This window comes from Asterias amurensis, chromosome 13, assembly GCF_032118995.1.
Source record: "Asterias amurensis chromosome 13, ASM3211899v1".
NCBI lineage: Eukaryota > Metazoa > Echinodermata > Asteroidea > Forcipulatida > Asteriidae > Asterias > Asterias amurensis.
The window spans coordinates 13,804,171-13,826,793 of NC_092660.1; the positions used below are offsets into that span (position 1 = coordinate 13,804,171).

At 36.7% G+C, this 22,623-nt stretch overlaps 1 protein-coding gene across 7 annotated transcripts in view; it reads left to right on the forward strand.

The window, feature by feature from the left end:
* The first annotated feature begins 3,496 nt into the window (after nucleotides 1-3,496).
* Nucleotides 3,497-22,623, forward strand: part of LOC139945815 (solute carrier family 4 member 11-like) — a 122,106-nt gene continuing 102,979 nt past the window's right edge. For all 7 annotated transcript variants that reach the window (XM_071943270.1, XM_071943266.1, XM_071943267.1 and 4 more), the window contains exons 1-2: nucleotides 3,497-3,747; nucleotides 6,361-6,793. In XM_071943270.1, coding sequence (XP_071799371.1) covers nucleotides 6,403-6,793 — 391 coding nt within the window. In that variant the 5' untranslated portion in view covers nucleotides 3,497-3,747; nucleotides 6,361-6,402. The remainder of the gene's footprint in view (nucleotides 3,748-6,360; nucleotides 6,794-22,623) is intronic.

Here is a 22,623-nt window from a genome sequence, read left to right on the forward strand (position 1 = left end):
GGTAACAAAAACTCATGAATTCAAAAACATTCTAAAGTTCATACACTACCATGTTTGCTTTTTCTCCAAAAGCATGCGATGTTCATAACTTTCTAAATCAACTGTTATGTCCAAATCAACATTTAATACTGAAATTTGACAATACTGACTGCGGCTTAAATTACTTTTGATTCCAAAAGGCAATTCCCCCCATTGAAAACACTCAAAATCAAAGGTGTCATATTCCTTCAATGTGGTGTGTGTTGCCCCCCCCCCCTTTGGACCTCCCCCTCCCCCTCCTCTTCTTTACATTTCGTCCTCCATAGACTAGCTCCTGGCCGATACAGGTGCCAACCCCTATCGCATTTCATGCAATCTCCCACTAATTCACTCGTTGCCCGCAGGCGCGCTCAACCTAGTGATTTTGCTTAGTCTACTAGTAGTGCTTTTACCTCGGAATACTAGGCCGAATAAAGAAACAGAGGCTGTGTCTTTTTTTTTTCTTCCTCTATTTTTTTTTTTTTTTTTTCCTTTTTAAAGAAAATTTCAGTGTACATGTATTTCTCATTCGACTACCTTTTAAGAACGTGTAATTAACTAAAGTAAGTGGTGACTTTAAATTTAGGAATTGGTGGCGAGTTTGCAACCGGCCACCTTTGATAGAAATAAAAAATAAAAAGGCCCTCACCTACTTTTTTGTGAAAAACCTGGACGATCAACTGATATTTTGTTTTACTTGGCTTTCCCACAGTGAACACCGGTGTCTCAGCGCAGCAGGGAGATTGAATGTTGCATACGGTACGCCTCTGTGTTATTGGAGCTGGCAGATTAGGGTGGTTGACTCACGCCAGCCACTGCTCAAACAATCTGAGGATTTACGGAGAAATTGTCAAAATAGACGATGTCGTTGATAAATCCTTAGAGGTGTCTTTTCCTTCCTCCATGGAGGTAGATTTTAAATTCTACCTCCATTGAGGTGAAAATGATGAAGATGATATGAACAAAATGCTTAAAACTATCATTGAGATATATTTATGATGGACGATGCCCAAAAATGAATCCTTAGCGGTATCATGCAGGTAGATTTTAATTTCTACCCCCATTGAGGTATAAACGATAGACGACTCTGTGAATATGTCATATTGAGATGTATAAAAGATGAAAACATTGATCCCTGACAACCTGCAACATTTTTGTTGGTTTTTGTTTCATGATTATAGACCTAACCATGGAGGAATGAGCAGAAACCCAAGATGTTGTCAATTACAAAACATTGCGAAAAGATTGTATCTGTTTCCGAGCTGAATCTCAAAGATCGTCCTACTTTAGTCCGATTTCCAGTTTTCGGGCCCTTGGGAAATTTCTACAAATTGTGATTAAAAAAAAGCATGAAAGGTCCACTAAAGCCCACACCATTGTGTACATGTACATGTAGGTCACATAAAGTGTTCCTATTTTTTCCCATTACCAAAATATCATGCACTGGACACTATTGGTAATTACTCCAAATAAGTGTACTGGCATAAGAATTTACTTGCCAACGAGCAATGGAGAGCTGTTGATAGTATGAAAGATTGTGAGAAACGGCTCCCTCTGAAGTAGTGTAGTTTGTGAGAAAGGTAATTTCCCACTATAATTTCTCACTATAAGGGAGTGCGTTTTTTCTTTCATTATTCTTTGGCAACTTTGGTGACCAATATTGAGCCCCAAATTTCACAGGTTTATTATTAAATGTATGTTGGGGGATACAACCAGTGAGAATACTGGTCAAAAACGTGTCCAGTGCCTTTAATAAGGAAGTTAGAAAAAAATGGAAGGAAAGTATGGATGTGGATAAGCACACACTGCCTCTGGATATATGTCAGGTTCCTTGTACTGTACCATGGACATCCATGTTACACTAGCTGTTTTCCCTAAACGCAACACAAAAAGACCTGAAAAAATCTCACTCATAATCTCTATCCTCTCCTGTATTGATGACAAGGCCGCGTGATGTAAAGTCATACGTCAGATGTTTTTTCCCCACACACCTCTAACAGAAATGTGATTATAAACGCCGGTTTTCCCGCGGGAAAGTGTTCGCCTCCATTCGACTGCCAAATTATTGTGTCGGCCTCAATTTGACCACAGTCATATCCAACGGTGTAGGTGACCGTGAATAAGTGCAAATTTGCCCATGACTTTTCACGGTTGCACCGCACAGTTTAACAAGAAATCGTAACCAACAAGAAGATGAGTCCAACAAGAAATTCGAGTTAACAAAACACAGTTATATTTTTGATTTTACCCTTATACACCGATGTGTGTAGTAGGCCTAAGCACATTTCGTTTTTTTCCCGAGTTCTGTGAACAAAATCACAGGCATACTCGGGCGGGATTCGAACCCACGAACTTTGCAATTATAGAGCAGTGTCTTGCCCAACTAGACCACAGAGATTGCCCGGTAGCTAGATGCAGATACCCAAATTTGCATCGTAAAGAATATTCATTTCGGTTTTTACCAAGGGAAATACTCATATCCGAAGGTATATATAGGTGACCATGAATAAATTATTTATTACCCATGACTTGTTCACGGTCGCACTGCACAATTGGGGAAAAACACAAAGAATTCGTAACAACAAGAAGAAGATGAATTCATAACAAGAAATTTGAGATAACAAAACACGGTTATAGTACTCCTCTAAATATAGAAATAAGATCACAATTCAAGATAACTTGGACAAAACTACGCTGAGGAGTGAGGAGGCGGCTAATAACATGCGTACGTTCATGACCCATCACTGTGCCGAACTCGGTGCGGCTTCCTTCACAATGGTTTATAGATATCGCATCTCGAATCTGGCTGTTGCCATAGAAATACGTAATAACCAGTAGCCACTTTCCTCGGCAGACAAAAGTTGACACGATGTCAGTCGTTTTGCACGTTAGGCTGTGATAAGGGCCGGGAGGCGAGAGTACCTCTGAGCGAGAATGTGCGTGCTCCGGTGTTAGGAAAAAACAAAAACAAAAAACAAACCACTGAGAGCGGTTTTAGGCATGCCCGTAAATCATGACCGACATTTTAATTATTTCAGGGCCTGCACATTTTCAAAGGTTTTAATGAATGGTGTAATCTGAAGTCAGTTACATTACGATGACGTACAGAATGAATAGCACTATGGTTACGACACTGTCATTAATGATTTTGATTTATGATGTCATTTCGAAATGAAAGTTTGTGATTTTTCTTAATTTAACTTCCAGGGCATTGAACTGCCGCTACCATCAATTTGATTGGACTGCAGTTTTCAACATCGTCTGCCGGATCTACGAGAGTGAATAAGACAACAATCAAGTACTGTTGTTTCAGCAGGTAGTTCGGTGCTTTATGCAAGGCTTGCAAGTAAAAGGCTCGATTGGCCTTCCCCTCTCCTGCTGCTTGCTGAAAACTGTGCGCATAATGTTTGTTGTGGTTCATTTGCCGCCACTAGAGGGCCACGCGGGGGGCTTATAAACTGATTGGTACGCACGCGCGCTCGGTGCTCGTGAGCAGACGATATTCACACGATTTTTCGTACGTGTTGTGTGAACGTACGAACCTAGGATATTCTGCAAACTTTGGACAAAATTTGTTGCCGCTATTTGCAGTTTTATCTGGCGGACGAACACCGTTCCTTTCTGCGGAATATATTCTCCGCAATCTTCCATAGTGGAATTTCTGATGAAAGTGATAAATGAACACGAAAAATACGCCGGAAAGTGTTGCCTTTAAATCGGTCAAGTCGGGTAAGTTTATCGTTGTCACGTAGGTAACTATGTTGTTTTGTACGTTGTGTGAATCTGATTTCGCCGATTTCTTACTCAAAAAAAGGAAGCAGTGCAGGCTGAAGCGCTACTCGGAGAATTTACCCATTATGTACTTGGGTGGTATGCCTTTCAGCATGTTCAGGGATCCTTGCTATTGAAGGTGGAGGAAATGTAAAGTGGACTTAAGTTAGCCCTCTGCATGCTGCTCTGAGCTGACACTTCTTGTTTTAAGGCGACATTGGTGTGTGTGCACTGTCACTTGCGCAACGGTGAGATGCGTGCATGTGTCTTGTGTATTGTTAATGTTAGAGTATTGTATTGTGTAAATGCCATCAATTATTCATGTTATCAATGCTTAGCTCATGTCTATAGGCTCTTCCTACTGTCCATTGCTGAGAAAACAAAATCTTAACTCAAGGCTTAGGGCCTATATTCAATTCAATTCAATTCAATTCAATTCACTTTATTTCCAAATCCAAACAAATAAACAAAAAAATTAGCAGTGAATAAAGAACTATGTTTTACAAGCAAATGGAATAATAATAATACATGAAGTAATACTATATTACTACATTTACAAGCAAAGGCAAAATATAAATTACAGAAAACAAGCAAAAAAACATACAGAGCACAAGGTGATGGAGTTGGAGGGGGCCCATAAAAAGCAAAGCTTAATATAATAATAATATGACTATGTTTTTCCTTCCTCCATTCTTATATTATTAATTATCATGGCATCCATCCAAGCTATAGCTACAAATTTCTTTCGTCTGCCACCATTTCCTGTTTATTGCATCCATTAATTTACAATACAAGCATAGCGTAGTTTTCAATTGAGGCAGGAAGTTTACAGAATGTTGGAGAAAATCTGTGAAGGTCATCTCTTCTCTAGTAGTTGTGTGTTGATAAAGCTCTGATCGTTTGAATGAAGGTACTTTGACAATGTTTTTCCTTCCTCCATTAATTATCATGGCATCCATCCCAAGCTATAGCTACAAATTTCTTTCGTCTGCCACCATTTTCTGTTTATTGCATTCATTTATTTACAATACCAGCAGCAGCATAGCATAACTTGCAATTCAGGCAGGAAGTTTACAGAATATTAGAGAAAATCTGTGAAGGTCATCTCTAGTTGTACGATGATGAATAGGCACTTTGACAAAGATGAAAATTAACATAAGAATCCTACCTCCATGATAAGACTAAGAGTTGAAGGGTAATATTGTTAGTCGGTCTCATAGAGTCATATGGGTATATTCACAGAGAACAGGATATTTGTTGTCAATTTATTATATGCTCAGGCAATTAACTCAGCGATCAAAATCCAAAGGTATTATTTGTTTGAAGAATAGATATAAAAGAAATGATAATAAAGGTGAAAGTAATATTATCAGGTCCTTGATCTTTGGAGTATAAAAAATAATTTAAACAGAATAATTGAAATGCAGGGCATTCCAAAGTAGCTTTTCATCTGCAATCCTACTCAGCTGCAATCTTGTTAAAGCCATTGGACACTTTCGGTAAACATTTTTTAATTTATATAAACAACAAACCTGTGAAAATTTAGGCTCAATCGGTCATCGGAGTCGGGAGAAAATAACTGGAAAAACCACCCTTGTTTCCGCATGTTTCCTGTGTCATGACATGTGTTTAAAATAAATCCATAAGTCTCGATATCGAGATTTGATAATTGTTTTTATGTTTTCTCAAAAAGTAAAGCATTTTATGGAATAATATTTCAAGAGAAGTCTTTCACCATTACCTTCTGTAAACCCTGTCAGTTATTTGTCAATCTGTGAACTTTTGTTTATTTTTTTCTGTTCCGAAAGTGTCCAATGGCTTTAATGTTTAAAGATTATGATCTTTTGAATGAAACTGCATAGAAAATTAGAATATTATTATATCTATTATAGGCCTATAATTTCATTGAAAAGAAATTATATTCACAGTAATTCCTTAAGTAAAAAAAACCAAAAACAAAAAAACAACTCAGATGAGAATTTGAGAAGTGTTTTATCATTGAAAAATATTATTAACTGAAAAGCCTAATAAGTTCTTGTTCTCTTTCCATAGTTGTTTGGTAAACTTAATTTCAGAGGAAAAGTTTGTTTGCGTTTTCTGTCAAAAGGTGGAATTTAAAAAGAAAATAATATAACCACATCTAAATGTTCTTGTGTAGACCCTTTTGTTTGCCTGGCACTTTCCAATTTTTTTTAACAATTCAGTTCAAAAACAAATCCTGAAGAAATATTTGACTTCATCTTAACCCAAATCTGTGAAATCTTAACAAAACATGGCAAAAAAAACTTGAAATTTTCTCGCACAAAAGCATGCATTGATTCGAGGAGCTGAGGAATGACTAATCTACTACTTTTAGAGGATCCAGGACAGGCTAAGCACAAGCAGCTAAGCAGCTGCAAAAAATGTTTCACTGAAGTATTACTTTCAAATGTTTTACATTCTCAACTAATAGTAATACTTTGTACTACTTTAAAAACACTGGAGTGTAGCAGTAAACAAGCAGCTCTGTAGAGCTAGCAAACCATTTCATTTTCCATGTTTTCCAACAAGTATTTTTTGTCTGCTCTTCAGTTATTTTAGGGTAGTAAGTGCCTTTACCCACCACCTTCAAAGATGAGTGGCTCTGGGAAAAGCCTTAGTGCCTCACTGTCCCTTGAGGAGCTCAGTGTGGATATGAACCAGCCAGCAAGAGGAACTGGACATGCCTCAACAAGCTCTTTCCATTCTAGCCCCGGACCAAGTTCTCAACAAGCCACCAGGATCATCTACGATGGATCCAATAACACCATACCAAGAACTAAGAAATCAGGCGGTTCATCAGCATCAGGGGGAGGAGGTGGAAGCCCTGGCCGGACCTCCAGGGCCTCCCTGAGGAAGACGGTATCCTCCCCCATTGGACCATTCCATGGAAATGATGTTGTCGGTGCGAGGCTTGCGAACTCCTCAGGATTGGCGATACAAAGAGTCAGCCATCATGTGATTGATGTTGAGGAATCGGATTCTGGTAAGTGTTTGTACAAACTTTTGTCTAGTTTTATGATTATGAACGCCATAAACCTTGGTATTTAAATTGTTTATAGAACTGTATTTATAAATGCTGGCGGTTTGTATTTCTCCAATTCAAAAAGAGGCAAAATTAATGTTGTTTTTTTGGGTGCAAGGGGTTAAACCATTTTGTCTTTGTCCTTGGACGTCACTTCTAACAAATAAAAGCCTTAACATTTGTGGATGAATTTTCCATATAAACAAATTTTCTTCTTCACATGGTTGAGTACAGTAGTGTGCTCTTTTCAGTTGTCTTGTTAAGGATGGTTTTACTATTTTCTGCCTGTAAATAGAAACAATAATTCTAAACATTGAGCAAAATGCCCACTCCCCCAAAATTGTGTAAGTTGTAACATTTGTAAAGAGTTGAAGGTGGGGGGGGGGGGGGTGGGGGGCTTGTGACTTGAACATACTCTTCCTTATTGTAGCACTCAGTGCTCTGCCAACTCATCAGTTGTTACATCTCGTAACCTTGGGCAGCCTGACATTAAGGCTGCATCAGGGATATCATACACTTAGCCTAGATTCCGCTGTGGTTGAATTGACATTAATAGTGTTCAACATGAAATCTACAGTATTAAAAAAATGTAACTTTTATAGAAATAATGGGTGAATGTCCTCTGAATTGGATTGCTGGTTGGTTTCACAATGAGCAACCCATGCATAAATAAAATGTAATTACTTTTATCTTTCGAGAAAGACTCTGCTTTGGTCGAAACTCGAAACGCCAGGCCATTAACTTCTGTTATACCTTTGCCCTTTAACTTGTTTTTAAGATCAAGCCCTTGTTGTTGGTCTCATACAAACTGTGTTAATTAAATTGTTTTCTTGAGCTGTGTTACTGAAATCAAATGAGAAAATAAAAACTCTGAACACAATTGTTACTGCACAAAAAAAAAAAAAAAAAAATCAAAAAAGAGGAGACAATTATTAATTTTTTTAATTTTTTAAAACCTACTTTTACAAGTATGTACTTCTTGTAAGTTAAGTGCTTTTTAATTTTGACCAACAAAATAGACATGGTTCACTCAACTGATGTCCCTGTTTTTAATCACAAAAATGTGTGGCTGAGCAAAATATTAAATTCAGAAATAATACAATTTTGTATACTTCTCCCTCAATTGGTTGGTTATGCGACTTAAAAGTAACTGCATTACCGAATAATAACATTTTCCAAGACCCTGACCCTAAGAGAAATTATCCTCCTGGAATAAATGATTGGAAAGGACTAGGAGAGGGGAGAGCCAGGAAAGGCATCGAGCATACTGACTGCTCATCCCTAAATAAATGTCACCTGCATCTACTTAATGGAGATTTCCCTAGACAGGTATTTTTAGCCCAATTTCCAGCCAACCCCTGAATCAAGGGGTTATTGTTTTTTCTGAATGAACAGGTGAACTCTTACTACAAGGAGGCACACACGTTTACTCAAAAATTGATTTTAATGAATGAAGGCGAACAGGTTGGCCCAATCAGTGTTCCTCCCTGCACTGTATAAACTCAATAAATATCTGCATTGCCTCAAGGCTACGCAGAAAGCTGTTTCCTTCTTGACAACGTCTTGGCTCACAGTTTGGTTCTCGCTTCAGCACACGCTGTTGCATGCTTGAGTAGGTCGTGGAAATCTGTCATTCATTCATCCATCCTTTACTCGGTATTGATCTGTAGTTCCTCGTTCAAACGGCAGAGACATGTTCAGGCTTTGTGCTACGTGTCCGTGGTAATAATGTCATGCAGCCTGTGCTTTGTAACGTGTACCGTATAGTGTTCCTGCAGAGCGCCACATATAAAATCTCTTTTATTGATCATTGCAATTTCACACTGGTCAGTCAATGCCTGACTTTGTATTTCACAAATTGTCATCGTAATTGTTAACAGCAATTATAAAGCTATCAAATCATATGAAGCATATCGGTATGGAAGCAGCACATTGCATGTTTTCCAATTAAAGATGTCACTATGATTCATACAAATTGGACAATATCTTTTGATGTATGTACTTTTGTAAATTATTAAAAGCCATGGGCCATACCTTTTCTGACAACATTTTTTTATTTTTGTATAGCAAAAAAGTAGCTTGACATGTAGGCCTATTATAATGTCACACAATTGATTAAGTAAACGTTTTATATATTTGTTAAATATTTGATCATCTATCACCCATCTATCATCTTTTGACATTACTGAAGGATCTTCAAGATGTTTTTGAACTTTTCAACAAATTGACAATAAGCTTTAGAATAGGGGTGAATACTGAAATAACAATCATATACCTTGAAAACCAAAGGACTAGAAAGAAGTGCACTACACATCTTCAAACCACCCATGCACCTCACCGTGAGGTATTTTTAAACTGCTGTACAAATAATCCAAAGTAGAAGATTAAAGTATCTCTCCACACACAAGGCCTTCTTTATCCGACAGTAGAGCAGTTTCTTCAGTCTTGAAAATTATTATGTGGGTGTTCCTACCGTGCTCAATTGTTGGCTTTCTTCAACACAAACAAGTTACCTTTATCTCCTCTTTCAACACAAACAAGTTACTTAACGCTGTTATTGCCACTAATAACTTAACATTTACAAGGCATTACAGTAGGCTTGAACTGCGTTTGTTTTCAATTTTATTGTCCAAGTGTATTTTTAGCTGGTTAGTTTTTCTTGAAATGTAATTCACTGAGTTGGAGGACGTCTGGAAATGCCAAAGTGCGTTACAAGTGATTGAGGAAATGTAGGTGCCGTTTCTATAAATATTTTATTTCCTTTAGTAGAGGGAGGGAATAACATTTTGATTTTTGAGTGATATTTTGATGGACAACCCTTTAAAGAGTACAACAAGAATAACTTTCTTTGATTTTGATGCACAATTACCCTTTTAAAAGTGTAAAAAAAGACTAACTTTCATTTAAAGCCCTTAAAAAACGAAAAACCCACACAACTTTATACACAACATTGAAAATACACTTAAACCAAAAAGAAAAATACAATATCAGCGACTTCACCACACATGAACAAACAAATAATTTATTGTCAAAAGTATTCCTGAACAAATATATTTTCAAGAGCCTTAAGAGGTTGCTACTCATATAAATGTTTTTGTTTTGTTATATAGCTAGCAGCAAAATGTTGGTTTACTAAGCGAATTATGCCTGCTTAAATCAGCTGGCTATGAAGTTGCCCCAATTTGGATTTCTTTTCCCTGCATTTTTATTACTGCAATGTGAACATTTGACTGGATGCTCCCAGCAATGGTGGGGACACAGGTGGATAAAGCCCACAGGTATCAGCTTAATTCTCATTGAAGAATGGAGTAAATTAAATTAATTTCTCCTTCCATACTAATTTAATATTGTACTGCTCCATGTACACGTGCGCAGTTAAATGGAAAGATACATACATAGTACGTCATTATAGAAACATCAATGCAGAATTGCGGTAATTGTAAACAAAAATTGTTTTTCTTTCTCCTGATATTATTTCAGAAAATATGAATTGCAATATGTTGTGAAAAACACCCGATGAGGTTTATACTCGGGTAATGGCCCTGAAAAGAAATATTGTGTACTTTAAAGTTTTATCTGAGTGCCTACAATATAAAGTTTGTAATGGCAAAAAGCATCCTGAGAAACTACTGCATGTGAAGTACCCTCCAGTGAATAGAAACAAAAAAGAATCCGAAAAAATTTTAACATCAACTTTTCACCTGCAGGCAAATTTCAGAAACTTTGGGGGTTTCCGTTAAAGTACTGCCCTCAATATGACTAGAGATGCGTTTGTAACCTGCTATCACTTTGCTCCACAAGGATGGATTTGATTTTCTTGATAACAAATTTTACTTCAGGCTAATTGGCTGAAACCTTAACATGTGTCATTTATCGTAGCTTTCTTTATATTTTTACTTATAAATCAGGGTTTGGCCTACAGGTTGAAAGACCCCCCCCCCCTCCCCCCCCCCCAAAAAAAATAAAAAAATCCACAAAGCGTTTACTACTTTACTCTACCTTTAAAGAAAAAGATTTTTTTTTCCCAAGGCTTAAAATCTCAAATCATACTTTTTTGATCTTTATTTTTCACTGACCTATTTGTTTAAAACACAAAAAACTATGCGTAAGGAGTGATTTTGAGGACAGGAACGTGCAGTACGTGCACATTTACCAAAATGTAGGGGATGAAAAATATGTGTTTTAAGTGGAATGTGACATTTACAATACTCAGTTGTTCACCAAGATTAGAGAAATTAGATTTTATTTGATGAATAATCCTTTCAAGCACCAGATGAGCCCAGTCGATGCTATTCTATGGGTTGAGTGCGATTGTACATGAAAGCGTAATGCCATTCAATAAATCTTAATCACTGTGATGCTTGATGAAAAGGAAGATCTATTGTACGATTTCAAGCAACTGAGTGCACTGCGTAAATGAAAATTTATTGTGTCTTCCCAGGCTGTTTGCAGCTTCTGAATTGTAGGGCAGTCCGAGGGGAGCGACCAAAAAGCAGGAAAACCATGTACAGCCTGAATTTTAAAGTAAAAACAGTGATTTTATTAGCGCTGGACCCTTAGCTGTTTCAATAGGTATACATGGGGAATATCAAAAACACATTGCTTCTTTGAGATCACAAAAGGACTTTGGTGAAATTCAAAAGTGTGAATACAAAATGCCAATGCAAACACAGGCCCAGTGTTACCAATAGATTACAGTTTCTCACTTATAGGATTGTCCTCCCCTTTAACAGCATTAGTAAAAAAAACTTGTAAACACAAATCAAGTGAATCACTTGTATGTGACTCACTGAAGTTATCTAGATTGGTTTGACTGATACATTTATAATTCATTATGGCAGGCGAGATTCAATAGAGCTGTCTCCCCTTCATCATCCCTCGCTGATTGCAAATATATATTCTAATCGTTAAAACCCTTGATCCGTCTGAAACATCCAAGTTGTTTCAGTGAAGCTCCACTTTTCCCCCAGTCAAGCAACCTCTCTTAACAGATTGAAATTGTATTCATGAGATAATGTATCAGTCGTATTGATCAACAGACAAGCGTGCAATTATATAAAAGAGATAGTCAGTGGACCCTGTGGACATCATGCTTTTGATGAGGGGTAGATGATCTCACATTCTTGTCGTTGCAAATAGTGAACTCTTTTTTTTGGTTGTGTAAATTAACTTACTGTTGATTTTTTTGGAGGGTGTTGTTCCAACATGAAGAGTGTTTTCTTGAAAGGAAGTGCGTTTGATATAAATTATATATCATTTTTATTAATAAATACCTTTGACAGTTTCCAGTGTCTGATTGGTCAAAACCCGATCACTTGGGGATGTAAAGACTGGCTTTGGAAAATAGCGAATAAATGACCCCTTGACCAGCATAATATTCGTTGTGTAAAACTAGTTTGCGCTTTGCACTGTATCGCACGCTTATTCATGTTAGTTTCATTGCAACTTCGCGCACGTGCGCGTACGCACTGACAATGTATACATTTTGATGTAATAGGTGCGCACGTATAAACTCATTTGTCCATTTATGGTCTTGTTTACAGCGACATGCTACATGGACGCTGAGCTCATGCGCTTCAACGCACAAAGAACAGCTATCGTCCAATCATTTGCCTCCTTTGACCCCAGTGAGGGCGCTTAACAGGCCATTCTTTTAAAGAGTAACTGGTCTCAAAGTATCAGTAATGTTATTAATGCACGGGAACCATCAAAAGCTAAAAAACGGCCCCTGAACATGTTTTGAAGTATCGCAAAGAGAAAAGTCACAACATTTGGATAATTTTAGCCGTTTATTTCGTTTAAAAAGGTATTTATTAATGGGAATAATAGTGTTCAAACCTGGTCTTCACTGCGTGGTAATGACCTTGGTTGGTGGCTTGTAGCCCCCAAACCGGTCATTACCACGTAGTGAAGACCAGGTTTCGAACACTGTTATTCCCTAAGTATGGTTCAGCATATCAATCAAATTTATTATTGTGGAAAACGACATAAGCATCTCAGCCCCTTCAGATCATCAGTTCATCATTTACTCACAGGTGATTAAATGATGAACTGATGATCTGAAGGGTTTGGTTTTAAATCTTTCTGTGAGCAGGGAAGCAATATGGTACCCGGGTGACTTTTTAAAGGAATCTGAATGATATTTCTTTTTAACATTGTCGTTGGATTTCTTATCCTTGGATAAATCAGAAATATCATGATTAGATAGCCTGAAAAAATGTATTAAAGCCTACGAAGTACCATGAGTATTAACTAGGTCAGCCCTTGTGATCAATAAAGTGAGCCTAATTTTTTTCCAAGGACCAAGTATCCAGCCTGTTCACAGGAGAGCTGTTGGGCTCATTGTTGACAATTCACTTCTCTCTTCTCATGCTAAATGCATGTTGCCAGATGTGACTTCCTCACTGTGACATAATTTAAACTGATTTGTCAAGCGGATTGCTAAAATTTGGTAGGTGAGTGCTTGCCATGTCTTCACACCCCCCCCCCATAAAAAAAAAACGGGAAAAAAAAACCAAGGGAGAGATGCAAGTTTGTGTAACATCTTTAGATACAAATATCACCAAGATTTACTGTAAAAGCTCATTTTAAGCCCTGCACTCTGTCAGTGTTTTCTTCATATTTCATTATTTACTTTGAGAGTTCATTATCTGTACATCATTAGATTATCACTTGGGATTGTCATTCATGTCTTGTCCAATGTCCAATATGTACATTGTACAGGTTTTAATGTTTGGTTTGAAAGTGTTGTCATAGTAACTAGCCCAGCTCAATTGAAAAACATGCAGGCTGTGAGCAGCGTGGATGATGTACTGACAAAAGGGATGCTTGTCTCCAGGTTTAAAACCTGTAACCATGGTAACCTCTTCCTTGGGTTTTCACCCTTTGAATAAATAAATTATACCTACTATACTTAAAATATGTGTCTGCTTGCCTTTTGCAAATACTTGTGAAAGGAATTTGAGTAAATTTACTCTAGCGCTCTAGTTCTGTTGTCAGGACTCGTAGTTTATATTTAGACAGTAGTCTCATTCATGTTCAATGGAAGAATAAATAAATGTCTCGTCGTGGTGAACATAGTAGAATTCAATGCAAATAGAAACTGCATCTCTAAGTCAGTAGCTCGCCCTTGACTGATATGATGCTAATGACCTAGAATACAGGCCTCCAGATTATTTTTCTGCCATAGGGGAGGAGGATCCAGCAAGATCCCAAATGAAAACCGAGCCATCGGATCAAATTACGGCAGATTTACTATGATTTTTTTTCATTAGGATATGACTCGCCCGGAGAAGACGCTCTGAATGAATACATAGGTTTCCCCCTTGTCTGTCTTTAGCGAGGCTGTTAACAGGTTGGATGGGATTCTCCCTGTCATGTCAATTGACAGAGGGGTATTTTTAGTGATAGTACAGTAACGTGAGGCAGTGTTCCTTAAAGGCTCATCTCTCTCCTTAGCATGGGGGAAATACTCTGCGCTGATTACTTAAGAGCCTTCTGAACTAATGTACATAATACCTTATTTTACAACGCTTTGTTGCCATAGTTACTTGATAGGTTAAAATAACCATTACAGTCTATTGATGGATGTTTGTGCAGACTGCAGTTGATTGATCTTAATCTGAGCCCGGGGTTTCTCTGTGGCTTTATGAACATCATTTATGTGTGCAAGAATATTCTTTATTTTCACCTCTCAATGCTAACAAGTTTGGGATATAACAGTTTACACATAAACACAAGGTAACTTTTCAATCTGTGTATTAATTGCTAAAGTGTTTACCCATACAGTTTTGGAGGTAATTTTCAGAACATCCAAGGCCAAGCCTTGAACTACGCTCTTGAATGGGCACAACGATTTTCCTCTGGTAGCGGACGCTCTTTGAGGAAAATGTGAATTTGTATTGGAACTTTGCAAAGGGCACTGCAGCAAAAACACAGGGGACCACAGCAGTTACTGCGGTCGTTTTTTAATTTTGTAGTTCAGTTCTGCAAGGCTATCTAAGAAATATTTGTTGGAACCCACCCAAATATTAAGGATGGTCCAACTACAAAAATTACACAAAGTTCCAAAAACAAAGGCAGACCTTTTTCAGGTTCATGAATGAAAGTTGTTATAGTTTTATAGGCTAAATATTTGAAAACACTTCAACCAATGCGAGTGGGCAAAGATAGGGCTGGCAATAAAAAGCAAGGCTTTTAAGTAATAACCCAAGCTTATGAGGGTATTTGTGGTGGCATTTGTTTGATGTAGGAGCTCTTGCACCTAGTATCCCTAAAAGAGTATTCCGTCCCTCCCATTCATTGTTAAGTTTAGTTAATATATCCGTCAAACTTCTTTGTTATTTTTGCTCAAATATAGGATGTTCAATGTAAACTTTCTGATCAACTGTTTCGATCATCTAATTAAGGGCAACCCTTGTGTTTATATTACCTTCCAAATAAATGTATGCAAAAAAGCAATCATGTACTGATGAGATAAGACAGCCGAAGAAAAAAGCCAGTGACTAGTGTAAGCAAGCAAGCAAGCAAGATAAATCGGTTTGTTCCTCTCACTGATGAGATAATCAAATAAGAAAACCAGACCCGGATTCCTATTCATTTCCCAGCACACCTGCTTCATGTGTTCAAAATTATAATACAAAATTGCCTTCCAACACTTGAAGTGGAAAAAAAGAAGAAAAGAAAATGCCCCCCTTTGCATGTTCCATGGGGATTTCCTGTACATTCCCCCTGCCCTCCCGTGCAACTTGCCTGATTAATATTTGCCAATGGTTTAGTACGGAGGAATCTTCGCCTCTTTTTTTTTTACGACTCTACAAGGAGAACCCATGATTCATTATCCACTGCCAGGGGTGTCGTCTTTGAAGAACCACATAATAAAAGAATCGTTGAGTGAACTTTTTGGTTAGTGCGCATCGTATGAATTGTCAGTTACGTTAAAGCGATTGTTGAGTAGGTAATTAGCCGCGGGCTGTTGGAGTTGGTCTTATGATAGTGCATATGAGGCAAGCAAAAAGTGTTCCCTCACACTCTGCACTTATCCTTGCTCTTCATAATTTTTTGGGGTCCATTTGAAAAATCACAAAAGAAATGTGCTTGCAGTACGTTTCATGCTCTCTTTTTTGTGTGCATCCAATTCTACAACTAGGTCATCCGGTAAACTGTTAAAAACATTTATAGTAGAATTTTTTTTGGGAAAATGAAACAAAGTTTAGACACTATAGATTTGACTTTTAAAATATATTCCTGCATAATTCTTTTTATTTTATTTTTTATTGACTGCAACATTGCTAGTGGAGTATTTCAAAAACACATTTTTAAATTTGATTTGTTTGCAATAGGCCTATTCCTGTTTATTCTGTGCATACAAAAACTCAAATGGCAGCTTGTAATGTGATAATCTAGTAGAAGGCCAATCCTGCAAAAAGATTTCTGTCACGATCAATAAATGTAACGCTCTATTACTACTGCAATCCACGGTTCAGAATCTTGATAGTTTTATTAGTATAGACTAATACATCATCCATAATTCAACCTGTATATTTGCCATCTGATTTTTGTGTTCCGAAGAGAAATACGTACAAATATTTCAGCACTCACAGATGCCCCCATAAGAAATGATCTTATCAAACAAGCTTTTGCCTGACTGTGCATTTAAATTACCAAATGACTCCTCACACCCCCTCTTGTGCTTTCTTGTGGTATCCCCTTAATGGACTCCGTACCCACTGATGAATTGCGAATTCCAGCAAAGTGGCCACGGTGCGCGGGCTATGATTATGAAGAGCCAAATGCAGTTCAAATTGAGCCCCTACTCACACGAACACGCTATGGTGTCAAAAACTGCTCGGCATCTGACGTTGATTGCGTGTTAACAATTTGACACGATTTGAAGTGGCTACGTGTCTACTTCATGATTAGGTGAATTATGTATTAAAAGCTGTATTTAAAAAAATCACAATTGATTGTTTTTGGAAATGTTAAGTGGAAAACTCTTCAGACTGTCGAAGCAATAGTTCTTACAGACTGTCAAAGCAATTGTTCTTAGTCAGCTTAAAATAACCTGTCCGTATTAAATAACCAATATTCTTCACCTATTTCACTTTACTATGATGATTTTAATGTCCTGATTTTCATTGCCGTGAATGGGACGGCAGCTTTTAGTTGGACCACAGGGTCGAACATGTACAAGGAGGAGAAATTTAAGGCGAAGTTTTAAATTAGAATATGGTGAAAGGCATGGAGGTAATTGCCTACATCAAATGCTGCACCTGGTATGGACTGCATTGCAATGTACTTTGCAAGTCAATAGACTCGTGGGAGTGAGTTTTTGCTTATTGGAGAAACAGAACGTCCTAAAGTTTATTCAGACAATTCTAAAATTGTAGTCACAATGCAAACTTTAAAATCCTGTTGTTTTTTTTAAGTCTTACTTATCTTCACAATATGAGGATTACTAGTGAAGGATGGGTTTCGTTTGCAGGTTTAATTACCACATTGGGCACTCGTGGAATAGTGATTGAGATGAGAAGCGCAAACACACTCTACGCAAACACGTAAAAGGGTACCAGCCTTAAGTTTCAGCCCAGATTCAATTAGTGGAGGTACAGATCCATACATCTTTCTTTCTTTTTTACTTTCTAGGCCAAAGAAGTGTTGCGCAGAGACTTAGTCTAAATTTGCAATAACCTTTCAGTTGAGGGGGGGCTGTAAAAGAGTGTAAATCCATGAAGCAGATACTTCACCATCACCAATGCAGTGCCATCGGCAATTCTGTGGATGACACATGCATACATAGCTAGGCATCCTTCTTCCATTGACTACAAAAGCATTTTTTTAATATATATTCTGGTCTCTGAACATTTCTAGTAATTTGGATGCGCTGCACAGCGATCAATACATGTTATGCTTTGAAACATTGTACTATCCGGCCAGGTTACTGATATTTAGATGGTACATGAATAAGTACATTTGTTTCCAAATCAATAAACTGTATCATATGTTGCAATTCCATATGTAGCATTGGTGTTCTTTAATGTTTCTGGTGGGATTGTGTTCATGGTTATCCTGAGGAATATTTTTGCTAAAAACATTGGGTTTTAGTCAAAAAATAAAATTGTGTAAACAACATTTCTTGTCTTCCTCTGCAATCAGGGGTTTTGCGCTGTATACAACAATGACATATTGTCTGCTTCAGTGAGATGTAATTAACCTTTGTTCATCCCTGTCACTGACTAACACATAAAGGCTCATTATCATATTCATGGGTTTCCATAGAAACCCAACATACTCCACATATTGTATTTTCCCTTTAAATACACTCTCATTTGTTTTGATAGATTCTTGTAATTAAAATATCACCTAGATCAGATTTCAGAGGGACTGAAAGCTGAGACAAAATATAATCCATGTTAGTGTCAGATTGAAAATATAAAAACAATTGGTTTAATTTATAATCTCAGCAACAGAGGGCTCACTCATTTTAAAAACAGAGAAATTTGTGTAGAAAATGTTACCTTTTTCAAAATAAGTTTTGCATAAAACCAGAAAGAATTGAGTATAACTATGAATTTGGATCAGGTAGAACCTTGATGAAATTATTCTTTGATCTCTGTTTCACCTAACACGATTGGTTATTTTGCCAAATTTTATAGGTCACATAAATTGGCGCAATTCCACATTTCATCAAAACAGTGTGTTTTGAAAACAAATTGTGTGAAAAGCTGTGATAATGCCTGTGATAAACATCAGGCTGACCCCCAGTGGCCATATAATAATGCTTGAGACTTTGCCCATCTTTCTAGGACAGTACGCAGAAGCTCCTCCAGTTCAAGTAGGCCTTGCTTGTACCCCAAGCCACAGATTCATGGAATAATGTATACAAATGTGGGTCAAGAATGGTACACGAGTATAAAATGATAATACTTGAGAAAGCCTCGAGTGTTTCGTTTGTATAAAAATGTGTGTGCTATGTAATTCACTTGAAAAGTAGCCAAGTATAAATTTGAGTGGGGGAGGTGGTTTTAGTGAGTGTTTTTAGTGAGAATAATTATGAATGAATCTGAATTTGATTTGATAACTGATTTTTCCTGATTAAAAAAGGAACAGTACACCACAATTATGTGGTGGTTCAAAATAGTAATGGCTGCTATTGAAGATGATGTTTTTAAGGAGAGATAAATATTGAATAATCTTGTATTAATGATTTCACTTTATAAACAAGAGATTTGTTTGTGCACGACTTGTAAATTTACCTTAGTTTGTCTGGTGTCAAAAGCGAAACAAAGAGAATTACTCAATATTAGTCACAGAATTTGAAGTGTTGAGCACACTTTATGTCACTTATAAGACAAGTCTTATAAATCTGGGAAGACAATTGTTGACTTAACAATGATGTACTTCAAAATGTGGGTAGCCATGGTGGGCGAGTCAAGCAGTGTTTGGTCAAAGTGTAGGGTTTCAATTTAACATTTATTTTCACAAGTAATTTATTGAGTATAATAGTACAGAATAAAAAGAACAGCAACAATTATAGCAATGCATTGAGGCGGTGTCAGGGATAAGCTTAGGCGTTAATTGGCTTTGAATGACACTCAATGTAAATTATCAAATACAAAAACATTTTTAGTTATTTTGTTGTAGAGGTGTAAAAAGACCCAAGTGAGTGCGACTTAGATAAAATTAGTGAAGTTTATAACATAAGTTGATACTTTGTAAACATTTAACCCCAAAATAATTGTAATATAACTGAAAGGAGTTGATTTTTTAGCTGCCATGATACATTCAGTCAAACAAGTACATATACAATTGTATTTGACCAACTATTGCTTTTAAATACAAGAAGGGATGATACAATATTGTTAAATCAGAAAGCAGAAACGTTATGTTATGCCTAAAAATAAAATACAGCAAAAACAAGTAACAACATTATACAACAAATACATAATCCATATAATAAATGTTAAATTTGCATAATCCGCTTGCAAAAACTACAAATAAATCTACAAAACTGTTTTGTTTTGTTTGAACCAAAAATTTTGATAAAAAAAATAACATTTCAATATAGATTTGTTAAAAATATGTTGATTTTTATGTCACTATAAAATAATTTGATTACTGTCTCAAAAATAGTCCTAGTGATTAAGGCCTGATGCTTGGTTTTTGAATGGGCAAGGGCACCAAGGCAATTTTTCCTCGGTAAAGGGCACTTCTTTATAAAGAAAATATAAAATTTAATTGGATTACTTTAAGTTGCACCAAGGCAATTGCCTCAGTTTGAGTCTGTTGCCTCTGTGAAGTGTCAAGCATGGTGATTGTAGAAAAAGCCGTCAATTCCTATTCTCAAAAATTGACTGTTCAGAAATGGAAGTGAGCCCTCTTGGGTCTAACATTGTTATAGATTGAAATCATGCCAGTTACACCTACGTGAAGTGGGGCACTTACCCACCATCCGTCTTGTTTCTCAAATTGTAAGGTTTTTCTTCATCTAGTGGTATGTACATGTAGTTGTACAAAAACGATGGAATACGCCCCTTCGCAATTCTCAACAATGCTGTTTGGAAAGAGCTTTCACTCAGTTTTTAAAATTATGTTTATCAAACAAACAAACTATTTGAAACATTCTTTAAAAGAAATGTAAAATCATATTCAACCCTAAACCTAAACCTGTCCCATATTAAAAGATTGTTAATTGCTAATTATTCCCTTTCTTCTAAAAAGTACCTGTATCAAGTAAAAAGTTCTTACTAAAAACAAAAAACCTCTTCAGCAACAAAACAAAAAACTTAATACCAAGTAGCCTGGTATAAGAAAAAGAAGAAGAAAAAAAGAAGGACAAAACCTTAAAACATAATTTTAGATAAAGCAAAATTTGTAATTAATCCTGGCTATGAAATTAGGCTTTTGCTAAGATCGTTACTTATGCAATATACTATAAGTAACAAACCATACCTCAAAATGTAGAGTATAATATACATTTTTGGGGTCTTTATTGTAAATTTAAAACCCTCAAAAATAGATGTGTACTTTGAGCATGGAATTGGTGAAGTGAGCCATCTCGTGTTGAAAGTTGAGAAGTTAAAGATATTTTTACAAGATATTTTGCATAATAGATTTTTCATTTAGTGATGCATGTTGTCGCCCAGTTTAAAATACTCATGATGTGACAACATCTTGTTGTAACAACTACATAAGCTTGATTAATTAGTTTGCATTGTTCTTATTTTTCTCATTCTTTACTCTTACTCTCAAGTGCCTAGAACAGAATTACTGTATAAATCGTGGAAGTTTTTAAAATGATTTTTATGCAAGCTTTCAATTCATGGTATTTGTGGTAAAAGCTGAAACCAGTATAAACTCTTTGGGGTTGTGTGCTCAGAAGAAGGGTGTAAGGCTATACACCCTTCTTTCAGGTACGCAAGGGGGTACTTTTGGTCAGTAACAAAAGGCTGCAAGCAATAAAATGGCTCCTCTGACCCCAAAATGTATTCAAATTGTACTTCATGGGAAAATAATTGGAGAAGCATACTATGTGGTTAATGGCCATCTGTTTCAAACCAAGCAGGTTATTTTTCAAAGGAGACAAAACAATAATACAGCATGTTAATCAAGAGGTTTGTAGGTTCAAGTCCCGCTCTGTTCAATTTTTCTATGTTCAACCAAAAAATATTTTTTAATGTACCGAGTCAGTTTCCCTCTTGGGATTTTTACTTGAAAACAAGTAAGGAAAGAAGGATAAGTTAATTTGTGGTACACAATTGAATCATTACATTACACATTATTGGTATTGGGGAAGAGGACAAAGATGGTAACGACATGATAACTGTCTATAGTGAGCAATGCAATTCTTTTCTTATCAGACTTCTATACATACATTTTATTTTCTGCATATTTACCAGTACTTCATTATAAATCACCTTGACCAAACCATACTTGTTCCCGGATATGATGAAATAACAATAACATCAATTCAATTGATCTAAATCCATCCTATCAATGCAAAGGAACATCTGGCCTAAGAAATGATTGAGAAAAGTTATTCATGCACAATGAGCGAGGTCAACATCTTAATTGAAGATCAACATTGATCTTTAAAAATCTCTTCAAGATGGCGACACAAACCTTATATTAATTCACGCACTCAAGTGTCACTGAGGCCACAGGTCTGCGCCTAAAAGGCTATGCTATGCGTGCAACTGAACAAAGTTTTCAACAAAAAGTCTGGGGAATTTGGCACGCATGTTGTGAATGCGTGGGTATGCATGGAGACCAATCATGGGACCAACGCCAGAAGAAGTTTACTAGACCGTAGAACTTATACATCATAGAATTTCACTGGACCAAAAACACAAACAAAATGAAGTAATTATTTGTCCGATTTGTCTCTATCTTTGGAGGAGAATTTTGCCCCCCTCCCAAAATAAAAAGAAAAAATCCACATACATTATTTTCTGGTTGGATTCGAACCCACAACCTTCGACTTCAAGGCAGGTGTCATCCACTAGACAACTCAGCTTACTAGCAAGAGGAAGCTCAAATCCCACTTGGGTAAATATTTCTGTGGATTTTATTTTCACAAGACTATGGAAAGTGTGGAACAGGACCTAACATACCTCGAACTGCCACCAGTATTAGGGCAAGATGGTAGTCTAACTCTAGTGTGAGACATTTGCTCTAAAAGGCCAAATCCAACCCCAGTAGTATGACTGTTCTGTGGACTTTTTTTTAAATATGACTCAGGAAAATACTGAGAATAGTACTTTGCAAGTATATATAAGTGTATGAGTAAAAAC